Source organism: Melospiza georgiana, chromosome 7 (genome assembly GCF_028018845.1).
Source record: "Melospiza georgiana isolate bMelGeo1 chromosome 7, bMelGeo1.pri, whole genome shotgun sequence".
NCBI lineage: Eukaryota > Metazoa > Chordata > Aves > Passeriformes > Passerellidae > Melospiza > Melospiza georgiana.
Window position 1 is genome coordinate 33,473,754 of NC_080436.1, and position 23,319 is coordinate 33,497,072.

General features: G+C 41.4%; 1 protein-coding gene across 1 annotated transcript in view; it reads right to left on the reverse strand.

Moving 5' to 3' along the window:
* ACTR3 (actin related protein 3) overlaps positions 1-20,577 on the reverse strand; it is a 28,670-nt gene extending 8,093 nt beyond the window's left edge. The window contains exons 1-4 of the mRNA XM_058028303.1: positions 20,402-20,577; positions 5,463-5,518; positions 1,790-1,914; positions 1,070-1,180 (exon numbers count right to left, since the gene is read on the reverse strand). Of these exons, the coding sequence (XP_057884286.1) occupies positions 1,070-1,180; positions 1,790-1,914; positions 5,463-5,518; positions 20,402-20,445 (336 nt within the window). The 5' untranslated portion in view covers positions 20,446-20,577. The remainder of the gene's footprint in view (positions 1-1,069; positions 1,181-1,789; positions 1,915-5,462; positions 5,519-20,401) is intronic.
* Between the last annotated feature and the right edge of the window lie 2,742 nt (positions 20,578-23,319).

Here is a 23,319-nt window from a genome sequence, read left to right on the forward strand (position 1 = left end):
TTAGATTTCTCAGTGAAAAGACCTGTTTTCCTTCAGAAGGCAGCCACTGTAACACAAGTTGTTATGCTCAGCTACAGGAATGTATTCAAGTGACAGAAGCTGAGCATAAACCATCCCATAATAGTATGCTATAACTTCCATTGAAATATCAAACATACTCAAGGCTCTACTCTGAAGGAGCATTTTGGATAGTGGTAAAAAATACTTGAGAAAAGAAAACACCATTCTTCCATTGCAGCAACTGTGTAACAGGAGGGTAAAAGAGGAGGGAGTCAAATTCTTCACAAAGATGTTGGGACACAAAACTATCTGGGAAATCCTAAGTAGGTATTAGGAGGAAAAAAGGTGACTTAAAGGTGGTGAAATATTGAAAAGGGAGCCAGGGTTGCAATGGCATTTTGATCCTTGGAGATATTCACAGCTTGGCAGGACAGAGCATTGAGCAACTGGACCTAATTATTGTTTCAAGAGGATGAAGGCATTCAAACAGGTATGGCCAACACCTCTAATTCCAAACTTGTCTATAAATATCACACTAAACCAAATTGCTTATTTCAATGACCCTAAATAAAATACTAAGGAATAGCAGATGCTTCAGAATAACATTGGCCTTAATTGATATCTGATCAGCCCAAATATGACAATCAACCCTTCCGGTTTCACAGAAAATAAAAGACAGAAATTTATTCTCTAGATACTTCATCCAGATGGCAGTACTGTAAAAACAAAATAATTGCAATTATGTAAAGTCAAAACACAAGTATTGTTTTTGTCTCAAACATATAAACTTGAGATTACTGAATTCAGTGGAGAAGGAAAATAAGAAAGTGATGAATCAGACAATTTGGAGGGAAATGAGAAGAGAACAGAAAAATGTTTGCTGTTCAAACACATTGACATTTTTAGAAAATTAAAGAACCTGGATGGCTTAAGGCAGGTCAACAAAGCTCCAGGTAATTTATTTACTTTTGCTTTCAAAGTATGAATATTTATATTTAAGAATTTACATAAATCAACACATTGTTATTCATCACACAGAACTTCTTGAGCAAGGCATAAATCTACCTACCAAAAGAAAATAATGGTCCTCAGGTTCTGCCCTTAAATACTTAAAGATTACTTGCTCCATAAACCTCTCCATCAAGTCCCAGTCTTCAACTATACCATGGCGGATAGGCCACTGGTGGAGAAAAATATCAAATTAGAATTGCAAACAAATGGAAAACAAGAAACAAAAAACACCATAAGCAAACAAAAAAATCTGTTTTCAACTGAAATATGCTTTCAACTGCATATATTAAAAGTATATGATTTACACAGGCAAGAAATCTCAATATAGGCTTCCCCTGTTCCTGTGTGACACCTACTGAAAATTCTGATTGCAATCTTGAGTAGCTGAGACAACACATTGCATTTTTTTCAGTTCAGAATGGTGGTACTGGGATAAACCAAAAGTTCCCCCAGCCCAGTGTCCCACTCTGATGCTGCTGATAGAAGCTGCCAAGGAACAAAAGAATGGGCATTTCCACTTAACACGCTCTCAGCCTCCTTTCACTTATGAGGAAATTTTATATATATCTGTAATATACATTTTCACAGTATTTTGCAAATTCCCACATGCTCCCCAAAGTCAACAAAACTAATACCAAAGCTTATTTTCTATTTAAACAGAGTTAATAAATAAATAAGATTTAACTTATCCAAAAAGCATTCTTAATATTATATTTACTGTACACATGATGCTTGCCAAACAGGATTGAAAAATGATTTTTAAAAATTTCCAAGATACCTTGGTTGCATAAGTTGGTTTTTCTATTGCTTCGTCCCCAATGAAGAAGTCTAAATCATCCACACCTTTCAAAACCCTCCTTTGTGCTTGATCCACCACTTTTGCTGACTCTTTGATAGCAATACCTTCAACAGAGAACACAAACATTATTGCAGGTCATATATCCTGCACCAAAAAAAGAAAACCTACACTGGAAAAACAAACACCCTGATCACAATCATCCTTTGTTTCAAGTGTAACTCAGAAAAGCTACATAGAACACAGATAATTTGACTTCCAGTCATGGGTAAGCATGGTAAGGACTTAGAAAGTAACACAGTAACAGGCTTAACTACAAATTTAATTGTTAGACACCCAGCATGCAATCAGAAAGATAAAATATACTCAGAAACACTAAGACAGGATACCCCTACAGATCTTATTTTATTTAACAAACATGCTAATTTTCTGCACACTCCAATAATAACAATTACAATTTTAAGTATTATTATTAGTGTTGCTATTCTTTCAAAAATAATTACTCCCCAGCCATGAGGGCTGCAGCTCCAGCAATATCTGCTGTATTTTCTCAAATCTTACTAATTGCCTTTAAACACAATCCTTTACACAGATGATGAAATTCACCTATCCAAGCAGAAGTAAATCAGCCTCAACTGTCCTAAGGCTGTGCTCCAAAAGCTCTTTCAATGGCAGAAGTATTTTTTTAGTTCTCACCTTCAGCAAGTTATGTTTGCTCACAATTAAGACTATAAAAGTTATGAAAAGCTGCATTCTGAGGCCCAGCAGCCAGGGCAGCACAGCTACAGGACCTGGAAATCAGCAGCTGAGCTCACAGATCCTCCTCATCCTCCTCCCTTCCCTTCCCACAGCGAGCAACGCAGACAGAGCCACGGGAACCAAGAAGCTGAGTGTTGAGAAAGACTGAACAGGATGGAACACAAGCCATTATTTTGAGCTCTTCAGGAAGAAAACTGAATCATAGTGCAACTTCTGTAGCTGCTTACAGGAGAGCAGAGAGGAAGCAGAAGGCTGGGGGAAGCCAAACAGAAGGGGGGGGAGATGGGAAGCAGAAGCTGAAATCACAGGGAAGGAAATGTTGCAAGGCAGGTGCTTGCTGCAAGTCAAGAGAGGAACCCTGACAAATATTTTCAGGTCCTTGTTACAGAGCTCACACATCTGGGGGAATTATTCTGCCCAGATGTGTCTCATCCTCAAGAACTTTCAAGTGAAACCCACCACTTGCCACAGGATTGCTTTCAAACCCAATGGTTTCACTCTGTTACAAGCCTAAAACAAGATGGGAGGTCTCCAATATTTTGCTGCCCTCAAGGCCAGCTTGTTCAGCCCTGCTTTTGAAAGACTGAAACTAGGAGCAAACAACCTGAATCATATCCTGAAAACACAAACAAGAAAATAAATCTTGCTGAAATCTCAGCTGCTGTGCCTGAGGATGGGCAGCACCCCAGCACTATTCAGAGCAGTTGCCTTTGGTTGGCTTGGCACAAGAATTAAGAGCTTTTAGGAAAAAAAAAAATTAAATCCTTGCATTGAATCAATTTTTGTGCTGACACTATTTTTTTCTTTTAGAAGTCATCAGCTATCACAGATAAACTGAAATAATCAAAAATCAAGGGAACTACTGGGTAATGGAAAGAAGGTGACTCCCATTTTAACAAACAGCAGGAAAAACCTGCTGAAGTGAACAAAAATGAAACAAAATGAATGATCTAAGATCTAAAAAGCAGCCAGGGAAGAAAGTAGTGAACCCAAGCTGCATCAAAGCATTGGCCCAAGAGATTCTCATTTACTTCACTTTTCATGTAAGCATTTATCATCTCTACAGAAGCATATTCAGAATAAAATCAAGAACACCTCATAAGGAGATAAAAATTTGTTAAGAGCAGGAGTGAATAAGATAAGCTACAAGTGAACAAGGCACAAGGAATGCTGCTCAGACCTGTTTAACAGCAAACATTAATTTTAGAGAATCAAACTGATAAAATGCCACTGTTGGAAGTGCAAGGAGAAACCAAACCATTTTTCCACATAGAATAGAATTAAGGAAATTACAGACACCAAAGTGGTATTTTGTAACATTTAACTTTGAAACTAGGTGCTGCTGTACTCTATTTCAGTTTCTCTAATGTGGATTAACCCAGTGCTATTTTGTTTCATTCCAGGCAGAGGATTAACACAAACTCATGCCGTTACTGTAATTATTTAGCTTGGGCTGCAGCACAAGTGAGAAAAATGCCTTTTTTATTGAGAGAATTGCAGTCAAGGGTCATTTCAGCTGCAGGAGCATCTGGACTGAGCATCCTTTTTTCCATACACCACACTGCATCAAAAGGCCACCAAAAAAATCTCATTTCATCTCCTTCTCTTCTATTTTAATAGCATCCCTGTTGGACAAATTTCCCTGTTTAATGATCTGACAGGTCATTTCATTTCCAGTGTTTAAAATATCATATTTCTTTTTTTTTGGAACAAGAAAGGGATCTTCAAATTAAATAACCAAATCTAAAGATGCAGAAAAAATAAACACTATGTTTCTGAAATTAAATAACTACTTGCCCATTTACATTTTAACAAGTGCTACAAAGTTTAAAGAGCACTGTAAGCATTTTTTCAATGTTTAGAAACTTTTAATACAAACTTAAACTAGCTTTTGTGTGAAAAGCAAAACTGTAGAGTGTTTTATATGACACTGAGATAAACTTAATGAAGTTAATTTGGAAAAACAAATAATCTAAGAAATACTTATTAGAAGCTAAAATGGAAGATACAGAATGGATTCTCTGAATGCATTCTTCTGTTCTCATATAAGTGAATTAGCCTCATCTTTCCATGAAAATTACTTTTTGAAGCATGTTTCCTTGAAAAATCAACCCAGAGCCTGAACTTCCAAGTCTATTTCACAGTGACTGTGCTAAAGTAGTATGAGTTCCAGCTCTCTTCCTGTTGTATTTGCAGGGAAAACTGGGAGTGCTAATTATTCCTTTTCACCAGGATGTAATCCATGATTGCTTTGGCACGGATGAACAATGAGGAACTGCCAAGTGGTGTAGGAGGTCAAAAGGTGAAGCATTTCTAAGGGAAGCTGAGCGAGCTCCACTCTCTGGAGCAGAACTTTATCTCTTCAGGAGGGAGAAACAGTTCAGCAGCCAGGCAGCAAATAAATAAGCTGCTCTACGTGGGGGGAAAAACTGACACGGTTTCTTGTTACATTTGCAAAATACAGTAAATTAACATAGCTCTAATACTGACAACTTCCAGGCAAGCAGAACATTTTAAACCCTAGAGATATTAAATAATACAGTTTTAATTTTTTTCCAGTTATAATCAACTCAACGTTTTACCAGATAAATCACTAAACCTCCTAAAAGGTAAATGTAGCCATGCTACTGGATTTTTACATTATTTCAATGCCCAGGAAAAAAATAAACAGCTTCAACTATTAGTATCCTTCTTTAATGAATTTATCTTTCTAAACTGAGTACCCTTAGCAAAACATTACTAGTCTGTCATCACTCAGAGATCAAGTAATTCTCTTATAATGTTGGTTTTTTCTGGATTGTTTGGGGTTTTTTTGTTTGGTTGGTTTTTTTTTATGGCATGTTACAGAATGTCCAAGAGTAACTTCAGCACTGATACACAAGTAACAAATACTTACATGAAGGGATAATGAACTGGGGTTCAGTATTACCCGCATAGCCGAGCTTTGTGTACCTGTAGAGGCAAAAAAGATTTGGTTGCAATATTTAATAGCACAAATAACAAAGATATCTGCTTTTTTGATGAACAGATCCCTCTTCCCATATCAGAAGGACACCACACTGACTTTCCTATAAAAAAAAATTTAAAAAACCAAGGCAAAGTAAGAATTTCTCTCGTAAAGTATAAAACTGCTCCCAGCCACAGATCAAGCATCACTGCTAACTTCTACTCTAACAACATTTTACTAAGGAACACAAAGTTACATGTAATTCAATCTATCAATGTTTAGGAGTGTAATTTTTGTTCCTCCCTGCTCAGCAGCTAGTGTCTTCACATAAATATTTTCATATAGTAATGCTGGTGGTTAAAATGTTTTTGTAATTCCACTATAGGAAGAAAAGCTGCCCTGCCCATGGACTGCCAGCTGGGCATGAGGCTGGGCTGGTCATCCTTGTGTCACAAGCAGCTGATGATGCCAAGTCCTAGCAAAAGCCATTCCATTTCACAAATGGAAAAAGCACTGTCAAAATGTGTTTAATAAGAATAAAGAAAGCAAGGGGAAAATAACCACATGCCTTCACCCAGTCTCCAGAATGTGCTATGGATATATACATGATCTTCATTATTACAATGTAAAAAAACTGAAGAAATTAACAAAGTATTCAAGAAAAATAACTTCAAAACTCAGGGTACCAAAACTAGCTGCTAGAAATGCTGTCACTAAAGCAGCACAGGCAAATTCTAAAGCATGCAGACCAAAATGCACAGCTCTAGCTCAAGAGTTAGAGCTCACCCACATGTTCTTAACAAACACAGACGTGACAAAGTTCTCATTTTATCTGAGTGCAGCTGCACTGAGTTAGCACCACCAGCAAAGGCATGAAGGCTGTAGTAGCACCTCTAGAGCTTTCAGCACTCTGATGGAAAGCTGGAAGATCTTAGGAGGTGTCAGGCAGCAGTAAATACTCTCACAAGCCATAAATCCATGGCAGTGACACCGCAGGAGGCTGGGCTGGGAGGGAGTGCTGCTGCCGTGCCCCACGAGCAGAGAGCAGCAGCACCCACACAATCTCCATCCCCGGTGCTGACTGCACCCATCAGCGCTGGCCAAGGCTCCAGATCTCACAGGGAAGGTGAATTTCTCTCTGAGTTACAAAGTGCTTGGCACAGGACCTCATCTAACACCACAAATGCTTCGCAGGAGATGCATTTTCAAAGCTGTAAACAGGATCTTGTGTGTAACACACTGTGACAGTTGTGAGTAATCAGGCACAGAAACTTGACTTCATACCAACCAACAGGAATGCTTCTTGACAAAGTCAACTTTGCACATAAAAGATGACAAATAATGAAAAAAGAAACTATCAGAAAGAACTTCACACCTCATGAAGACATAAGGCACTGTATGTGCCTCAACTAAGGACACACAACTTGGATTTTGCTCATTGAAGTTTGATTTTCTTCTAAAAGATCTACTCCCAAAGAAAAGTATCAAGAATTCCACAAGCTGGTGCTTCTTTAACCTATCATGCACAGCACAATTGCTCACTGTATTTATATTGTTTTAAGAGGCTTTTAGTGCCACAATTACTAAGTAAACCAGCAAATACTGACTCACTCCCTCTACCTTCCCCTGCAAACCAGAACTGTGTCATGCAGATTTTAAAGCTAAATCTACACAGGAACTTTGGAGCCTGAATGCTGCATAAACCTACAATGAGATTAAAAGTGTTGTTTAACAGTTAAAACTGTTTGATTATTAAACTCAGTATTTCAAAGAAAGCAGAAGCTGAACTGTTGCAGGTAACTGGCAGCTTAGTTGCTTGTGGGAGGGAGTTGCCCAGCACACATACAGCCAGCAAGACTGAAAGAAAAATAATCTCATGAAAGATGCATTTTACATAAAAAGAGTACTCAGACATAAAATCAGCATATATAAAAATACTATGGCCTACTCAGCAAGAAGTGTACTGACTCAGGGAAAAAAAAAGTAGTGCATTTTTAGGCTTCCAAGAAAAGAAAGGGGAATAAAACCTTGATATCTCTGAATATTAGAGCATTGTATCAGAAAGTCTCCAGTGCAGTGTCCTACACAACACCTCACACCTCTCATGTACAAGACCTTCCCTGCACCCCTGGAATTCCAGCATTGCTGGCACATGGTCTGGGGATGGATCCCTGCTGCCCTGGGAGCCTCAGGCTCACAGCACAGCCAGGGACCATGGCACAACACATTATAAACACTAAATCTGATTTTTATAAATAAATACATATAGAGATACTCTTGAGTTAAAATGGAGTCTAAAAATGTGCTAGGTGAGGCAAAAAGCTAAGGTAAAAGTGAATGAAAGTCAATAAAAATCTTAAATAATAAATGCACAATCTAGTCACTGTGGGATTCTTTACAAATTAACTTTTGCAGATAAGAGGCTTTATTCAGACTGAACAGATCTATCTCTCACTTGAAGTAAATATTTAAATCACATGAAAAGAAGGATACTATAGGACAAATTCCACAAGTCTACAGTTTCCATAAGGAGTTCTCACACAGCAACGTGTGTCTGACTAATCAATGATTCACAGGGGAACAAGGCACACCCCAGCTTCCCCAGGGCAGGAATTACTGCTGCTAGAGAAAAGGAATCCTGATAGTAGAGATACCATAAGGCAGTACCAACACTGGATTTTCCATCAATCACCCCTGTTCTTGCTACTCAGAACTGCAGAGTGGCAGAAGGGACTTGCACTGAGACAGGCAGGCACACCCCATTAATGAGACATGGACTCAGCTTTCCCACATGGAATTTGGGGCATTCAGCATTAAGGGCACAAGGCACTGCACACGGGAGTGTAATGGTATAAGCTGATTTCTATTAAAATCTGTAACACAGAACCGATTTACAAAATCCCAAAGGTGAAAGCCTGGATTGTTCAGGTGTTTCCCTCCTACTTCTCTGTGTTCAGCTCCCTGAACTGTTTCCGCAGGCCTATTATCTCCTTAAAAAAAAAAAAAAAAAACCAAAAAAACCTCTAAGAAACAATCAGGCAAGAAATTTATTGGATAATCATGGCCTATAACTTTAATTCAGAAAATCAGCAACAGAATATCCAAAAGCAGTACACATTCTCTATACATGTGAGCATGTCTGTGTATGGAGAACCATATACACCCCCTCCCACACTCTCTCTGAGCATGCATATATATATAAATATATATATATAGTGCTGATATTCCCCAGTGACTTCCCTCTAACACCTTCTCCAAAAGGCAGCACCACTCTCTAGCCTACAGAGTTATGTAATAAATAAAACATTATCTTTTTGTACTGGATATTCATAGCACAAACAGGTTGAGGAGAGCAACCAATGAGGGTTCCTTCTGAGTTAACTCTACTAACCCCTATCTCACCTATCAGTGGAGAAATATCTTCAGCATGTGATCACCACCCTCAAAAACACATCCTGAAAGTGCACAGCAGCTCTGCACCCTCTGCCCAAGAGCTCTCAGGAAGGACAGCCAAAGGCTTCCCACAATGTTCTCGGCAGCACTAATGGGATTTCTTACATGTGCTCTCTCACCTAGAATAGATGTTTCTGAGGCTGTGACACAAAAGCAATGTCACTGGGAGGTTACTTGTGCATTAGTCACACAGACAGTTTTAAAGCCAAGAGGAAACAGTGCTGAGGGTAAGAATTTGTAACAAGGATATCATTACCAGAACCTCCATCTGCAAACCACAAACTGTGACCACGTGCCTTTGCTCTACTGCTCTCCTACCCACAAGAAATGCCATTCTCACGAGTTATACACCCCTGTTCAAGCACAACTGCAATTCCAAAAGAAGGGAGGAACACAACTGCTTTGTGGGCAATGCAGCTGTCAAGCTGCTCCTGCAGCACCCCAGAGCTGGGGGGTCCAACACAAATTGTGTAATTTCTTTGACAGCTCCACACAAAGACAGGAGTGAGCCAAGCACAAGCAGGCAAGAGCACCCGAGGACAAGCATCACCTGATCTCCAACTCCTAGAGCAAATCTGGGTTGCAGCCTTTTCCTCAGCTGCTCCTAATGACCTGGGCTAACAGAAATGGCACACATTTAAAATGCACACACAAACAGAAGTAAGATGTACCTGCAATGCTGGTCCTACTGGAAAGATACAAAAACAAAACAAAAAATTTCTGTGGGAAAAGTAAAGCAAGTGGGAGTAAAAAAAACCCATAACTGACAGGGAATCAAAATGCTCTCTTTCTGGTTTACCTTCAAGGTGCATCATCAGCAAAACAAGGGCATTTTGTTCAGAGTCTGTTTTTTTCCTTCTTGTTCAAACTGCTCTCTTCATGATGGTTCTGAATTACTGTTCATCATCTGAGCCACAGTCCTTACGTGGAAGTCCTCACTCCATAAACAACACATCCTATGCCTGTACCTCACCCTGCAGATGCAATGGGTTTCACAGGCACCAAAGTCTGGACAGGACACCTGTGTAACTGCTAAAATTCTGTTTTGGTGGGTACCACAGCCCCTACATCAAGCCCAGCAAGGTTTCCCTACCTAAACACAACTCAACTCCTATGCAGAACACGTCCAAGTGGTGATGCTCCAAGCAAGTCTAATATCCAGTGATTAGATTAGCCTTTACACAGTTAAATGCATTTATTCTGAAATGTAAGCTGATACTGCCTTTTTGCAAGGTGTCACACTTGCTCAGGCAGATCTCTGCTCCATATCCCCTTCCATGCAAATGGGTCTGGAACCAATCTCCCATTTCCCTTGAGAGCCTCTTCCCATGTGTTTATGAACTCTCCTGAGGCAGGAGTGCTTTGCATTTCTTTACTGAAACCACGTGGAAAAAATACTCCAGGAAACAAGGGCCAAAGACAGAAAGCAAGATGATTGCAACACTCATCATTCAACACATGTTCATTGCTGGCTAAATGACCTTAACTCAAAATATTGTAATTAAGTAAAGCAGGGTATAGAAGGCACTACAGAAAAGCTCAGACTGTGGAGATTCTAAGGAGAACATGCACCTGATAATATATTCAAAAGGGCATGAAATAAATCTCATGGCAAAAACTCCTAGTTTTTAAACAGAATGGAAAAGGATTCTGCTCTTCAATACCAGCTCCTTGCACATGGTCTGTCCATAAAAGACTTTATAAAAAAGGGCTTAATATTCTTTCTTGTTTTAATTGGATAAATTCAACATAGACAGGGATTATGAGATAGATACCATGTTTTTACTGTCTGATGTCTTCTGAAAACAGCTGCCTTAAAAAGAAGTGGAACATTTCTCAAACATGGATGAATTCACAGTCTTCATACACAGAGCCTCATGTGACTGAAAAGCCTAAACAAGTCCCTATGGTTTTATTTGCTGCTTTTCTTCTATCATCCTTCTTGTATCAGGATTGTTCCCTCATCCAGATGGGACTGAACTTCCAAATGGGAAGTATTTACTTTTCAAATCATTTAAAGAGAAATTATGAGGAAATTCCAGTGAAAGAGGAAAGCTGTCATGCCCCTTTAAAAAAGGTTCCAGCTCTAGCATCAGGTGCAAATTGGTTAAGCAGCAGCAGAAGTCCCTGAAGGACTGATTACTTTAGGAAAATGGGACTTGCATTAATAAATTAGTTTACTATCTCTTTTTAAATGTCCTTGATAAAACATTAAGACAGTAAGATTTTGAAATTAGCCATGTTTCTCATATTTTACATCTTTAGCTAATATAGTTTACCTTTCACACATTACTAGTTTCCATTTTTAAATAGCAGCTGCTTCTGTCAAATTTGAAAACATTTTTGATCTACAAGTGTTTTAAGCAATCAATAGTGGAAGCCAAAGAAATTGCTCTATAAAGGGAAAAAACCCACAAGATTAGAAGCAGGTAAAGAAAACCTCCTTAAATTGTAGATAAGTCACATAGAGGGATGGTAAAAGGGAGTACAGTATTTCAGTGACATATGGGACCTCTAGGCAGCAGAGGTGTTAAAAATCTCACAGTCTACCAGCTTGACCTTGGAATTAACTGTACTACTCTGTGTTTCAAACTATTATTTTACAGTATTCCCCCAAAAAATTTCAGCCCACTCAAGCAAGAGCCTTTACCTTGGCAACAAACACTTCTGTGCCACATACTGAAACTATCACAGTAAAACAAACCATAAGAAGATTGGTGAGCAATTTAATAAATGAGCTTAAAAGCAGCTTGAAAGAGAAGTGCTTCTAGTACAGCTTTATTTCCTAAATAGACAAAAACCACCTTTGAAAAAGGCTGATTTATCTTTAAAGGCATCTCTGTTTTTGTGTAGAAATTTATCCAGTGCTGCTTTTTATCAGCAGCTACCTTTACAACTCAGAGCACAGACAACTGTACAGCTTGCTGGTAAAATCCAGCTCAAATGGGGAGTGAGAACCACAAAGACACAGCTGCACACAGCCAGAGCAGAGTGACCAGGAGGAACAAGGGGACAACAGCAGCCTGTGCTGCACAGCACTCAGAATAAATTCACTTGTACTGTAATCCAGGTCTCCAGGTGACATTTTTAACACCAGTCTGGAGAACAGAGCAAGCTACTGCTTTGTGCTGCTTCTAACTTTGCCAACATTTGGATGGAGTAGAAGAGCAATAACTTTCGATTTTGCTTTCTGTTCACTACCACCAAGTCTTTGAAAATCAACCAACCAACCAACAACAAACAGCATTGGTAAGCTGAACTCTGGAAAAGTTCTCCTGAAAGTAAAGAGGAAGAGAAGATGCATTTATGTCCAAAAAATTGGATTATAATTGAGCCATGAAAAGTGGACTTGAAACCAGCCCATACTTGAAGTATTTTCAACTAACAAAATCCAAACTGTGGCATCCTGATGACACTACCCCTTGTAGCCTTTGCCACTTTTATTTGCATTTGTAAACCCATTTCTAATATTTAATACTGGCACATACTTTAACACAAAAGTTAAAGCTTTTCTCTGACTGTATTTTCCTCAAAATAAGAAGAGCAAATGGCTTTGGGTATTATCTTTGTATAATGAGAGTAGAGTAGTTTGTGTTGGCAAAGGCAAAATGCTCCCTTTCTACTCACTGCTTCCTTTGAGACTTCCAGACTAATTCATTTTAACAAGTGTCTTAACAGTGCCTCTGTGTTACACCACACCCACACAGCACTCACCTATACTGATAGGCTTTTTAATAAATTTCTATTTCATTTTTCCAGGCTTTCTGAACATTTTTCACAGCCTGCCTACTCCATGCAGTATTTCCAAATACTGAGGAAAAGATGCCCAAAAGTTTGTCAGTCTTCCATGAATAATTACTTAACAGTGTAAGTCATTTAGTATGAGGGGGAGATTTATTTGGCAACTTTCTACATCATTTACCCAAAATAATCTAACATCAGGAGTTGGACTCAATTATCCTTGTGGGTCCTTTCCAACTCCGAATATTCTATGACTGCACAGACATTTATCAGGAAGAAAAAACCCCAAGAAAATAAATGAATTATACATATTTTTCAACAGATAAAGCAAGGAAGGACTGATCAATTAAATGAACATATACATAACCTGCAAGTAAAAGAAGTCCTGCACTTGAAGAAATTAACTGATGAAATCTAAGTCTTATGATGCAGAAAAAGCCTGACTTGAAAGTTCCTTCAAGCAAATGTAGTAAGTGGCTAAAACTGTAAAGTTGTTCAACATTAAAAAAAAAAAAAAAGAAAAAAGGAAAAAAAGTTGGGCTTTTGTGCTTGCTATTTGCACAGTTTCAGCACCTGAGAGCTCCAGCTTTGACCCAAGAGCTGTGCAGAGGGCAGGATGAGATTGGATGGCTGGGAGAGCAGGGATGGAGGGCAGGAGCACCCAGCAAGCACCAAGGGATTGTCCCAGCACTCCCAATCTGCCCCATTACCACTTCAGCCTTCCAGCAGGCAACCAAATGTTTTCTATCAAGGGCAGCCTTGCACCTAAAGCACCAGATTACATATTTATCATGTTCCACCACATTTGTAATAAAAGATTGTTTCAATCAGAAACAGTTGGCTTATAGAAAAAAAACTCAGCTGTGGACAAAAACATCCCAGTAAATCTTGTTTAATATAAAAAGCAGGTCTCATTTAACAGGATCACAGAGATTCTGCAGTCTGACAGTAAATATGCAAGCAGTCATATTGTGAAAGCTCCTGCAGATGATAACAATGTTCTATATCTAAGGCAAGTCATGACAAAAAAAATACTAATACTGAAAACCTAGATAAGAGATTTGGAGATAAAAATTACAATCTGGATTCACCCATTGATAGCATTTATTTATCATAATAAACTATCAACCTCCTGTCTGCATCTTGCTCTCTACAGCCTGAGCATGCCAAAACACATCCTGTGCACAGCTGCAAACATTTGCACTGACCACAAGAGAATAATAAAGAGAAAAAGGAAATCCCAGAAAAAATCAAAACCTTACATTCATCTAGAGTTTTTCCGTCTAGTCTTAAAAATGCAAACCCATGACCAGAACAAAAATAAAAAGATATGAATCATATTATACTCTACACTAGGTCAGCAAATAACTTGATTATTTTTTTCAATTTTGGATGTAACTGAATAAACAAAACCCCAGCAATACATCACAAGCAGCACTTGGAAAGGATTGATGCTTCATTTTGATGGTTAAATAACCCTGCTATGGGCACTAACAAGTTTACAGTCCAATTGGTATTTTTAAACATCTACCCATGGATGATTTCTGTTAGACTGGTACACCTAAATATATTTTAGTTCAGTGACCAAAAATTAAGGATTAAAGTAATAGAGATTCCTTTTCTTACACTGAGGAGAAAAGAACTTGCAATTTCCTTGGGGACAAACCCAAGTATGATTTTAGTTATTTTACCTTTGAAATTAACCTTGTCTCCCTAAAGTCTTTTAATTTTGGACAAGCATTAATTTAAAGTTCCTTTGAAAGAAGTTTGTTTGAAATTGTTAAAACCTTTTAGCATGTCCCAAAGAAAGTCTGCAATGATGAAACTAAATGTTGGGACATTATGTTGAAACTTTCCAATTGCATGAACTAACAGACCTACTGCAAAGTTTCTCAGATGTGCCTATAAAACAACACAGAACATGGATTACTACTCAGAACTGCTGCAGTATTTCTGAACTCATAAAAACTGTATTTTCAATTAATTTAGACCAGTAAATTAATTGCATTTAGGAGCCATGCAATCAGCACACTTGCTGGGCAGAAAGTCCAAGGCAGGTACTAAACACACCAAGGGACAAGAATGGCACCTGCCCATCCCAGGCACACCCCAAACCCTGCAGTTTATAGAAGGAGCTTCATTAATCTTTAACTTTACAGACCCAGCCCAGGGATTCAAGTGGGTTTGTCCTCTACCCTGAGATGCCACTGCCCCTTTCCTCTGTATCAAGCACAATGAGACACAGGAAAAGATGAGCAGAAACTGAAGGATTGGAAGGTGCCATGCATCCTGAATGGCTTCTGGAATGCACTAAATAAAACAAGATAGAAACTGATTTCTATGATGGAATTACACAAAAAAAAAAAAAAAGTGTGTCAGTAGAAATATATGTACTCCTAACTGAACTCCTATTATTCCTAATTATATTGCATACTCTGAGCATTTAGTGTTGCAACATGGACTGTGTTGTATTAGAATCATCCAAGAGACACCACAGGCCATCATCAGCCTTCCAAGTGTCCTTGCAAAGGTTTTTCAAATGTATTAAATCAATTCTTAACCTAGCACAATTCCTTTTTCCACGTGAAGGATGAGACATTTCCCCCTCCCTCCTTAACCACACTTCAGCCACTGGCAAGCAAAAGATACTCTTAAAACCCTGGAAGAAGATTTTTTCCAAATGCCATCAAGGAAATATTTTTTCCATGCTTTCCATATTGAAAAATTACTTCTGGGATGACACAATACAGAGAAAATTCAGCCCAAAAGAGAAAATTTTCATGAAGACTGAAGCCCATAGAAGGTCATGACAAAATATCCAGTTGAAGTATAAGCTGCAAAAACATCATGGTGCTGAAATCTTTACACTAAACATAAGTTAGGCTTGGAAAAATCTGCAGAAATAAACCAAGCCTGGAACATTAGGAAAGGAAAATAATTTCAAGGCACAGCATAAGATAGTAAAAAGTTCAAGAGCTCACAAAACAGACTGATTTCCCCTGATTTTATAGCACTGGATTTCTCACCTCACAGATTTTGCTGTCTATGGAAGATTATTTTCATGGATCTTGTACTCATTTACACTCTCAGGTCAAAACCCATAAGAGAAACAGAATTACATTATCCTGTCATTTCTTATCACATCAGAAGGCACTGAACCCATAAACACTTTGCTCTCTTTAAGAGCTATAGAGGATCTGCATGAGGATTAACTAGAGCAGTAGGGTTTGTAGAGAATTTCCCCAAAGCAAAGCTCACTCCAGCCAGCTTCTGCTTCTCTGAGGTTCTGTGTGCCCAAATTTACTCTTCCTTCATTCACAGCACTGGTTAGAGAGACTGAATAGCCAAGGAACTCTCAGAGATGGATGTGACTCATTCCCAAGAACAGCTTGCAACTCCACATCAAGAAACCCTGGAAATCCTGAGCAGCCTCAATCCTCCTGGCTCTCAGCTCTACGGGATCCCAGACTGCCAGGAGGTGTCCAAGAAATCCTGAGTTCCCATCAAGAACAGGAAATATTCTCCAGTCAACCCTAAAACTTTTCATTCACCCCTAGTAAGCAAGAAAGAAGTTAAGAAAATACATCACTCTTTGAAACCTGTGCATGGGAAATAAAAAAGGGAAATAAAAAGCTTGGCATAGGAGGAGGCAGAAAACAAGATCCATGACAACAGGCTGGGTTTTTTCCACACAATCATATAACCAATTTACTCAAGAAAAAGGTCACCAACAGACATGGCCCTCCCAACAAAAGACTCCTGGGTATATTGGAGAAGGTGGTCACCACCAGCACTCAAGTATTGAATGGATCCACCTGGCAGCCACTGAAAAATGGCACACAAACCTGCAGAAAACAAAGCTCAGGTACAGAAAATACAAATAATATCCTGTACATCCCTTTCAGTGCTATAATTAAGTTCTCATTTTAGAAGTGCAGTAGTTGCATAGCCACTTACCGCAGCTCAGCTGAAGAGCCATTAATTTGAACACTTGCAATTATCTGCCACCCCAAATGAGCTAATTCAGTGTTCTACAAGTCACACTGAAGGAAAAAAGTGCACTCACACAGAAAGACACAGTTAAAATCTACTTGTCAACCTAATCAAGCTGAATTCCAAAGTGGCGTAGGAAGAGCTTTTAATCATGACTCGCAGGCAGCGCTATGCTCGCCTGTGCAAGAGGCAGCAAGAACAATTCAAACACCCAAAAGGCACAGAGCAAAAAACTGCAGCCTGCTGGGATTAAAAATGACTAACAGCCTTTTCCTTTCTTTGGTATGTTGTTCACATACTTTATGGGAAGAACTCCGTCTCATTTTTCTATTTTTAATTTTTGTTTTAAAATGAATGTAATTCTCAGATACATCAAGTATGAAGTAAGTCTCATTTACAGCATATCTACTGACTTCAGGAAAATCAAAAATTTGCCAGAGTTTGAAGGATATAAACAGAATAGCACATAGGTGCCACTTCATAGCTCATTGCTCATGGACCTCGTGCCTATCTTTTGTGGAAAGGAGAGAAAGAGAGGGGCTCTCAGCAGCCAAGTGAAGTCAAATTCACTACAAACATGGACAAAGACTTCCTGACAATAAGGTTCACAGTGTTGTTCTACAGATTACCCAACAAACAATATACTTAAAACTAAACTAGACAAGGCTACCAGTTCTAGAAATAAATAATACTGAGTTTAACAGTTATGTTAAACTGGGCTCTTCAGATTTTTCATAGCATATACAAATAAAAGGACAGTGCTTCAGACAAGCAGCTTCTAAAACCACAAGTATTTGCTTGCTCTTACTAGCTATCAATTACCTATTTTCTAGGTATCAAGTTTGCTTAAGCAAAGAATGCAAATTTCAGGGTACAAATGTAACACTGGAAGAATTTCAGCTGCATCTGATTGCCATGCCACTGATTAAACCCATCTCCCAGCTCCAGCTGTATGACATGTACTTAGATGACCTCTAAAAAGTTTGACTGAGCTGTTAAAACATCAAACAACAATCATCACATTATTTCCCCAATCTCCTCTGTGGTTTTTGTCTCTATACTTTGAAAGAAGTCCTTATCATTTCTATAATCTGTGCAGGCTGATGCTGAAAGCCCAACTCTGCTGCCTCTCTCATCCCTCATTCTTAGCTGGCAAAAACGCACACACACCTTAAAAAATACCCCAAATTTAACACTTAGATAAACTGAACTGTGGCTACAAGCACAAGACATAGGAAAACACTATTCAATACCACTTCTACACCTGCCCTTTCGCTGATTGAGGTCAATTCTTCTGAGATCACAAACTATCAACCCTTTCCTCTAAAAATGCCAACTTACTGGAAAACCAGTGCACATTTGAAGCCTGTTCTAAGCAAGGCAGTTCCTTTCACCTTTCTGTTTTGGCTGTATTTTCAAAGCCTCTTTTCCTCTTTTTGGGGGTTATATTTAATATGTCTGCTTTCTGTCATTTTGGCAGACAGGACAGAACACTGGAACCTCAGCTGACCTGCACTGAGCGCAGGGCTGACACAATTTGTGCTCTCACACAAAAAGTGAGATGGACAGGGAGGGCTACACCAAATAAAAAATAAAAGCCAGGAGCATGATCATGCTATCATAACCCACTGCACTTTTACCCAGCTGTTTCTTATTCATCTCAACCAGCATATATTTCCTTTGTAAATTCACCACTTTATATTTTTATCTACTGAAATTATTGAATTCAAACCACCCCAACACCCTGTAATCTTTACAGTGCTACAAATCTTTGCCTCATTTTCTTGAAGCAGAATTTTATGGAAGAACAACCTTGGATGATGAAATGCACCCGAAATTAAAAGCCTGGAGAGTAAAATAGGCTGGGCTGCATTAAAAAAAAAATATGGCGCACAACAAAACAGCATCTTAGAACATTTTCTCAAGATTTGTAGGGAAATAAATAAACAGGAGCAAGACTTGGCTAACATCATATTCAAGAACATTACAGAGTACATCATCTGAAGTGAGGTGGATTAATGGTGTACTTGCACACATCTTCCCCAGGAACATTTGCTTTAATACTCATGTCCCTTGGTACATCTCTCACATCACAAAGGTATTTCTTACACAGCTCTGGGCTTGCATGCTGCTCCTGCAGGGCACTGCTGAAAGCCTCAAGCAAATTTCTAATCCAGTGGTCATAACCTGCACTTTACAAACCTATAAAGACATAATTATTGCCTTTAATGGGACTACTGGTGATACACAAACATGTGGGATGGGAAAAAGCCTCTGGTGGCATGTGGAAGAGCAGTTAGAGATCTTTTGCTCTGAAAGACAAACAGCACATATACACATGTTAAATTCACATATACTTCTATTCACTCAGCTACACACCCTCATTTCCACTGCGCTACCTTTCCTCCATCCCACAGAACTCAAGGTTTAATTCTGAATTCACTACAGGAATGACTTCTTCATACAAGTGTTAGACATGCAGACATCAAACACACACATACATATACCTGCTCTTCCTAAAGGTTTATTGATGCCCTACACCAAACAGAGTCTCTTGAGGGGATGACGAGCATGTGCTTTCAGAAACAAGTGCTTAGGTTGTGGAAGAACACACAATTTCAAGAAAGCGCGATAAACATCTGCATCTACAGAGCAGACGAAAACTACTCACTGAAAACTTTATTTTTAGCAAGAGGGATGAGACGTGAAGCAGAAGTAAAAAACGAGCTAAAGAGGCAGCATGCCATCAGCGGTAGCTAAAGAGCTTTAAAAACCCAGCAGCGCTTTCCCTTCCCGTGAAAATCGCGGCCCCATGGAGCCGTTTCCTCTTCCCGAGGGCCCCGCGGGCGGCAGCGCTGTCCGCGCTTCCCCAGCGCTGCTGCCGCCGCCGTGAGGGCCCCGCGGAGCCGCCCGGCCCCGCTTCCCGCCGGCCCCGCCGCCCTGCCCGGCCCCCGGAGCCCCGCAAGGGCCGGCCCGGCTCCCCGGGGCCTCCTCCCGCAGGGCTCCCGCCGCTGGGGACCCCTGGCACCGCATCCCCTCCGCCGCCCGGCAGCTGCTGAACGAAAAAGAAGCGTTTCCAAAGCGGATTTGGTTCAGGTTTGACACTGAAAATGCCTTATAAGGTATAAAAGCCCGAAAGCAGGAAGAGGCTTTGACAAAACTAAGGAAGTTCCTCTGCGCCTGCTCGATGGAAGGGGAGGGGTTTTTTTTCTTCCACAGAGAGAAGTAGCACAGAATAAATGACATTATCCGCACATTAAAATAAAAAATAAATACACACGATCCCCCCAGGCGGCGCCGGGCAGAGCGGCGACTCCCCCGAGCCGTGGCTCCCAGGGGCTCTGGGGAACAGCGAGAGCCGCGTCCCCGCTCGCCTCCCCCGGCCCCGCAGCCGCACAAGGTCCCGCACCCCGGCCCGGGAGCGATGGGGGCGGCCCCGACCGGCCCCGGGCGGCTCGAGAGGAGCGAGCGGGGCCGCGCCGGGACGCGGAGAGCGAAGGGCGGGGAAGGGAAGGCGGCTGGATGCTCCCCCCGGCCCAGCCCGGCCCGCTCCATCCCTCCCAGCACCGGCCCCGCGAGGGCTCGGGCGCGGCTGCCCGGCCCGGCAGCGCGACCCCCGCCGCCATCTGCAGCAGCATCGGCGGCGGAACCCGCCCGGCCCCGCCCCGGGCGGCCCCGAGCTGTCAGCGGCCGTGTCTCACCCCGTGCCGCAGTCCACCACGCAGGCCGGGAGCCGCCCTGCCATGCTGGTCGGTAGCGGCGGTGCTGGGGACGGCGGGCAGCCCTGGGCTCCGGCGGGGCTCGACGGGCTGCGCTCGGCGGCACCGAGGGACTTCCGCAGGGCGGGCACTGCCTCCGCCCCCGCCCGCTCGCTCGCTGCCCGGCGAGCCCAAGATGGCTGACCCGCCCCGCCCCGTGACGTGCAGTGGCGCGGCCTCGCCCGCCGGGCGGAGCGGCCCAGCGCCCTCAGGGCGGCGGGAGCTGCTTGCTCGCTGGTTATCGCCGATATAGCACGGGGTCAGTCGGGCTGGAGAGCACCCGTGAGGTCACCGGGTCCCACCCGTGACCGAACAGAACCGTGTCAAACAGAGCATGTGCCATGTCCAGGCTTGCCATGTCCAGGGATGTGGCTCCACCACCTCCACAGAACTGTTAGGGTTGGAAGGGACCTGTGGAGGTCATTCGGTCCATGCCCCGTGCCCAGGCAGGGTCACCTGGAGCAGTGACATGGGAATGCATCCAGGTGGGCTCGGAATGTCTGTGGTGTGGGAGACTCCACACCGTCCCCAGACAGCTATTGCAGGGCTCTGCCACCTTTGATGTAAAGAAATTCTTCCTCATGCCGAGGTGAAACTTTGGCCAATACTCTTCATCCTGTCACTGAGCACCACTGAAATGACTCTGGCACCATCCTCTTTGCATCTGTCTTTGAGATATTTATATGCAATAATGAGATCCTCCTCTCAGTCTTCTCCAGACTAAACAGGCCCAGCTCCTGCAGTCCCTCCTTGTAAGAGAGATGTGACAGACTCCCCCCATCATCTTTGTCCCAAACAGGGCAGGACACAACGCACTGTGAGGATCAGGTGCTCATGTGGACATAATATAGTCTGTACTTTTCTCTTTCTCTCTCTTTTCACTTTCCACAACCCTTCAGGCTTTGAAGGACAGAGTGCTGAGCACACCAGGTCTGGCCTAGTCCTTGCCCTGTGTTGTACTGCAGCCATACACTACTTTTTTGGTTTTTTTTCAAAGTATCTTAGTTCTCATATTGGGTATTTCAGGTATTTTTAGTCCTTTGCTTGCTGCTCCTCCCTTGGCAATGAGATGTCAGCTTCATGGTATAATCGGATATCAAGCAGTGAACAAACATGGTAGTAGATCAAAATGAGTAATTGTCAGTGTGCACTAATGGATCTTAATGGCTCTAATAACCATCACCAAGCGTTTCCACCCCACAGTCCTTGTCCCAGAGAACTGGAGATCCAGTTAAACTCAGCTCTGGCCCTTCAGATTTTGTCTGAGCTTAGCTGTAGGTCTGTGCTGACTTAGCCTTGCTAGCTGTCTTGATATGAGACTTGCCTTGTCCCTCTAGAAGCCTCCACACTGCTCCTAGTCCTGCTCTGACATCCTGACTTCACCTTGGAGCTGTGTGGCTGCAGGTGGCCCTGTGTCCCTTAGGGAATCCTCCAAGTATTCTCACAGTAGTCCTGCTTCCTTCTTCAAGCATGTTCTCCTCACCTGGTTTCAGCTATCTCTAATTAAAAGGCCTCCTTGCCTTTTTTGACTGGAAGAATAGACTAGAGTCAGTGCCAAAGCAAAGGAAGGACTAGGTACATGCCCTTCAGGATGAGATAGGAGAGAGCAAAACCATCCCTTTCAGTAGCAGCAGTTCTTTTGGGAAGTTCAAGTCACCATCTGGCTTCTGTGGGCTGCCAGATCTTCCTGAGGAACATAAGCAAGGAAAGGAGATATTGAGAATATTAACATTTCTATTTTAATGTCAGAGCAAATTATGACTAGAACATTATGAGACATTTTTACAGCTAATGAAAGGGATTTCTGCAGGATATTGTGTAGCTTGTGAGCTGTTCTGAGCTAGATTATTAAAGATGAATATCTCTGAAAGCTTTTCAAAGAAAGTGCAAATACCCCTTTCCTTTGTATGTGCTGCTGCGTGTGCATAGGTAAATATTTATCTAAAATAAATACAGTCAGGATATAAACTACCATGTGGACTTTTCACTCTCCTCTCAGTTTTATTACGTGGTAGTCAGCTATACATGCAGCAGGTTCAACTGCTGCATCTGGCAGATGGAATCACGGAATGAGAGAGCAGCTCTGGGCTCCAGCTGCTGGAGTTAAAGTATCCTCCCAGAGGAGCACAAAACAAGGTCCAAAAACCTGAGGCATGTGGAAAGGATGGAGCTGGCAGGTCCTGGCCAGGCCATACAGCACAGAGGGGATCAGGACCAGAGTTAATTTACCCAGCTGCAGTGAAATTTAAACAGACCAGTTCTTAGTGTTCCATGGCTGGCCAGCCTTTATTACCTAATATTTCCAAATAATGCTCCTGATTAGTCTTATTAACCTTAACAGCAAAGGCAAAGGGCAGAAAGTAGAGTGGCTGTAATAGTGTGCTGGAGACTTTCTGCTAGCAGCAGCATCATTTCACTATAAAACTTTAAATCACACCCAAAAGCACTTAGTGTAATGCACTCTCCAGAAAATATCCCAGTGCTGAATTTATCTTTTCCTCCCTGTGAGTACAAGTGTTTTCTGGGAAATGGTGTGGCACTGAGCAGAACAAAAGGCTTGAGCAGAACAGAAAAGTGCTTCAGGTCATATGGAAAGTGAAACAACTCTGTTAAGCAACTCCTTTGCAATCTCTTGCTATCAGTGTGTGTTCTTCCTGAGTCTGCATGAAGAATGACATTGAAAAAGAGCAGTGCTGGTGCATTTTAATTTACTGAATTACAGTGGAATTTACATTTGAGGACCAAAAAGAATAGGATTTCTCTCAGTATCAAGGTGCCAAATGAATCACAGTTTTGCCAGGGAAGGGGTTGAAAGACCCAGGCCATGAGATCTCCTGTTTCATTTTAGTAGCCTTGCCAGA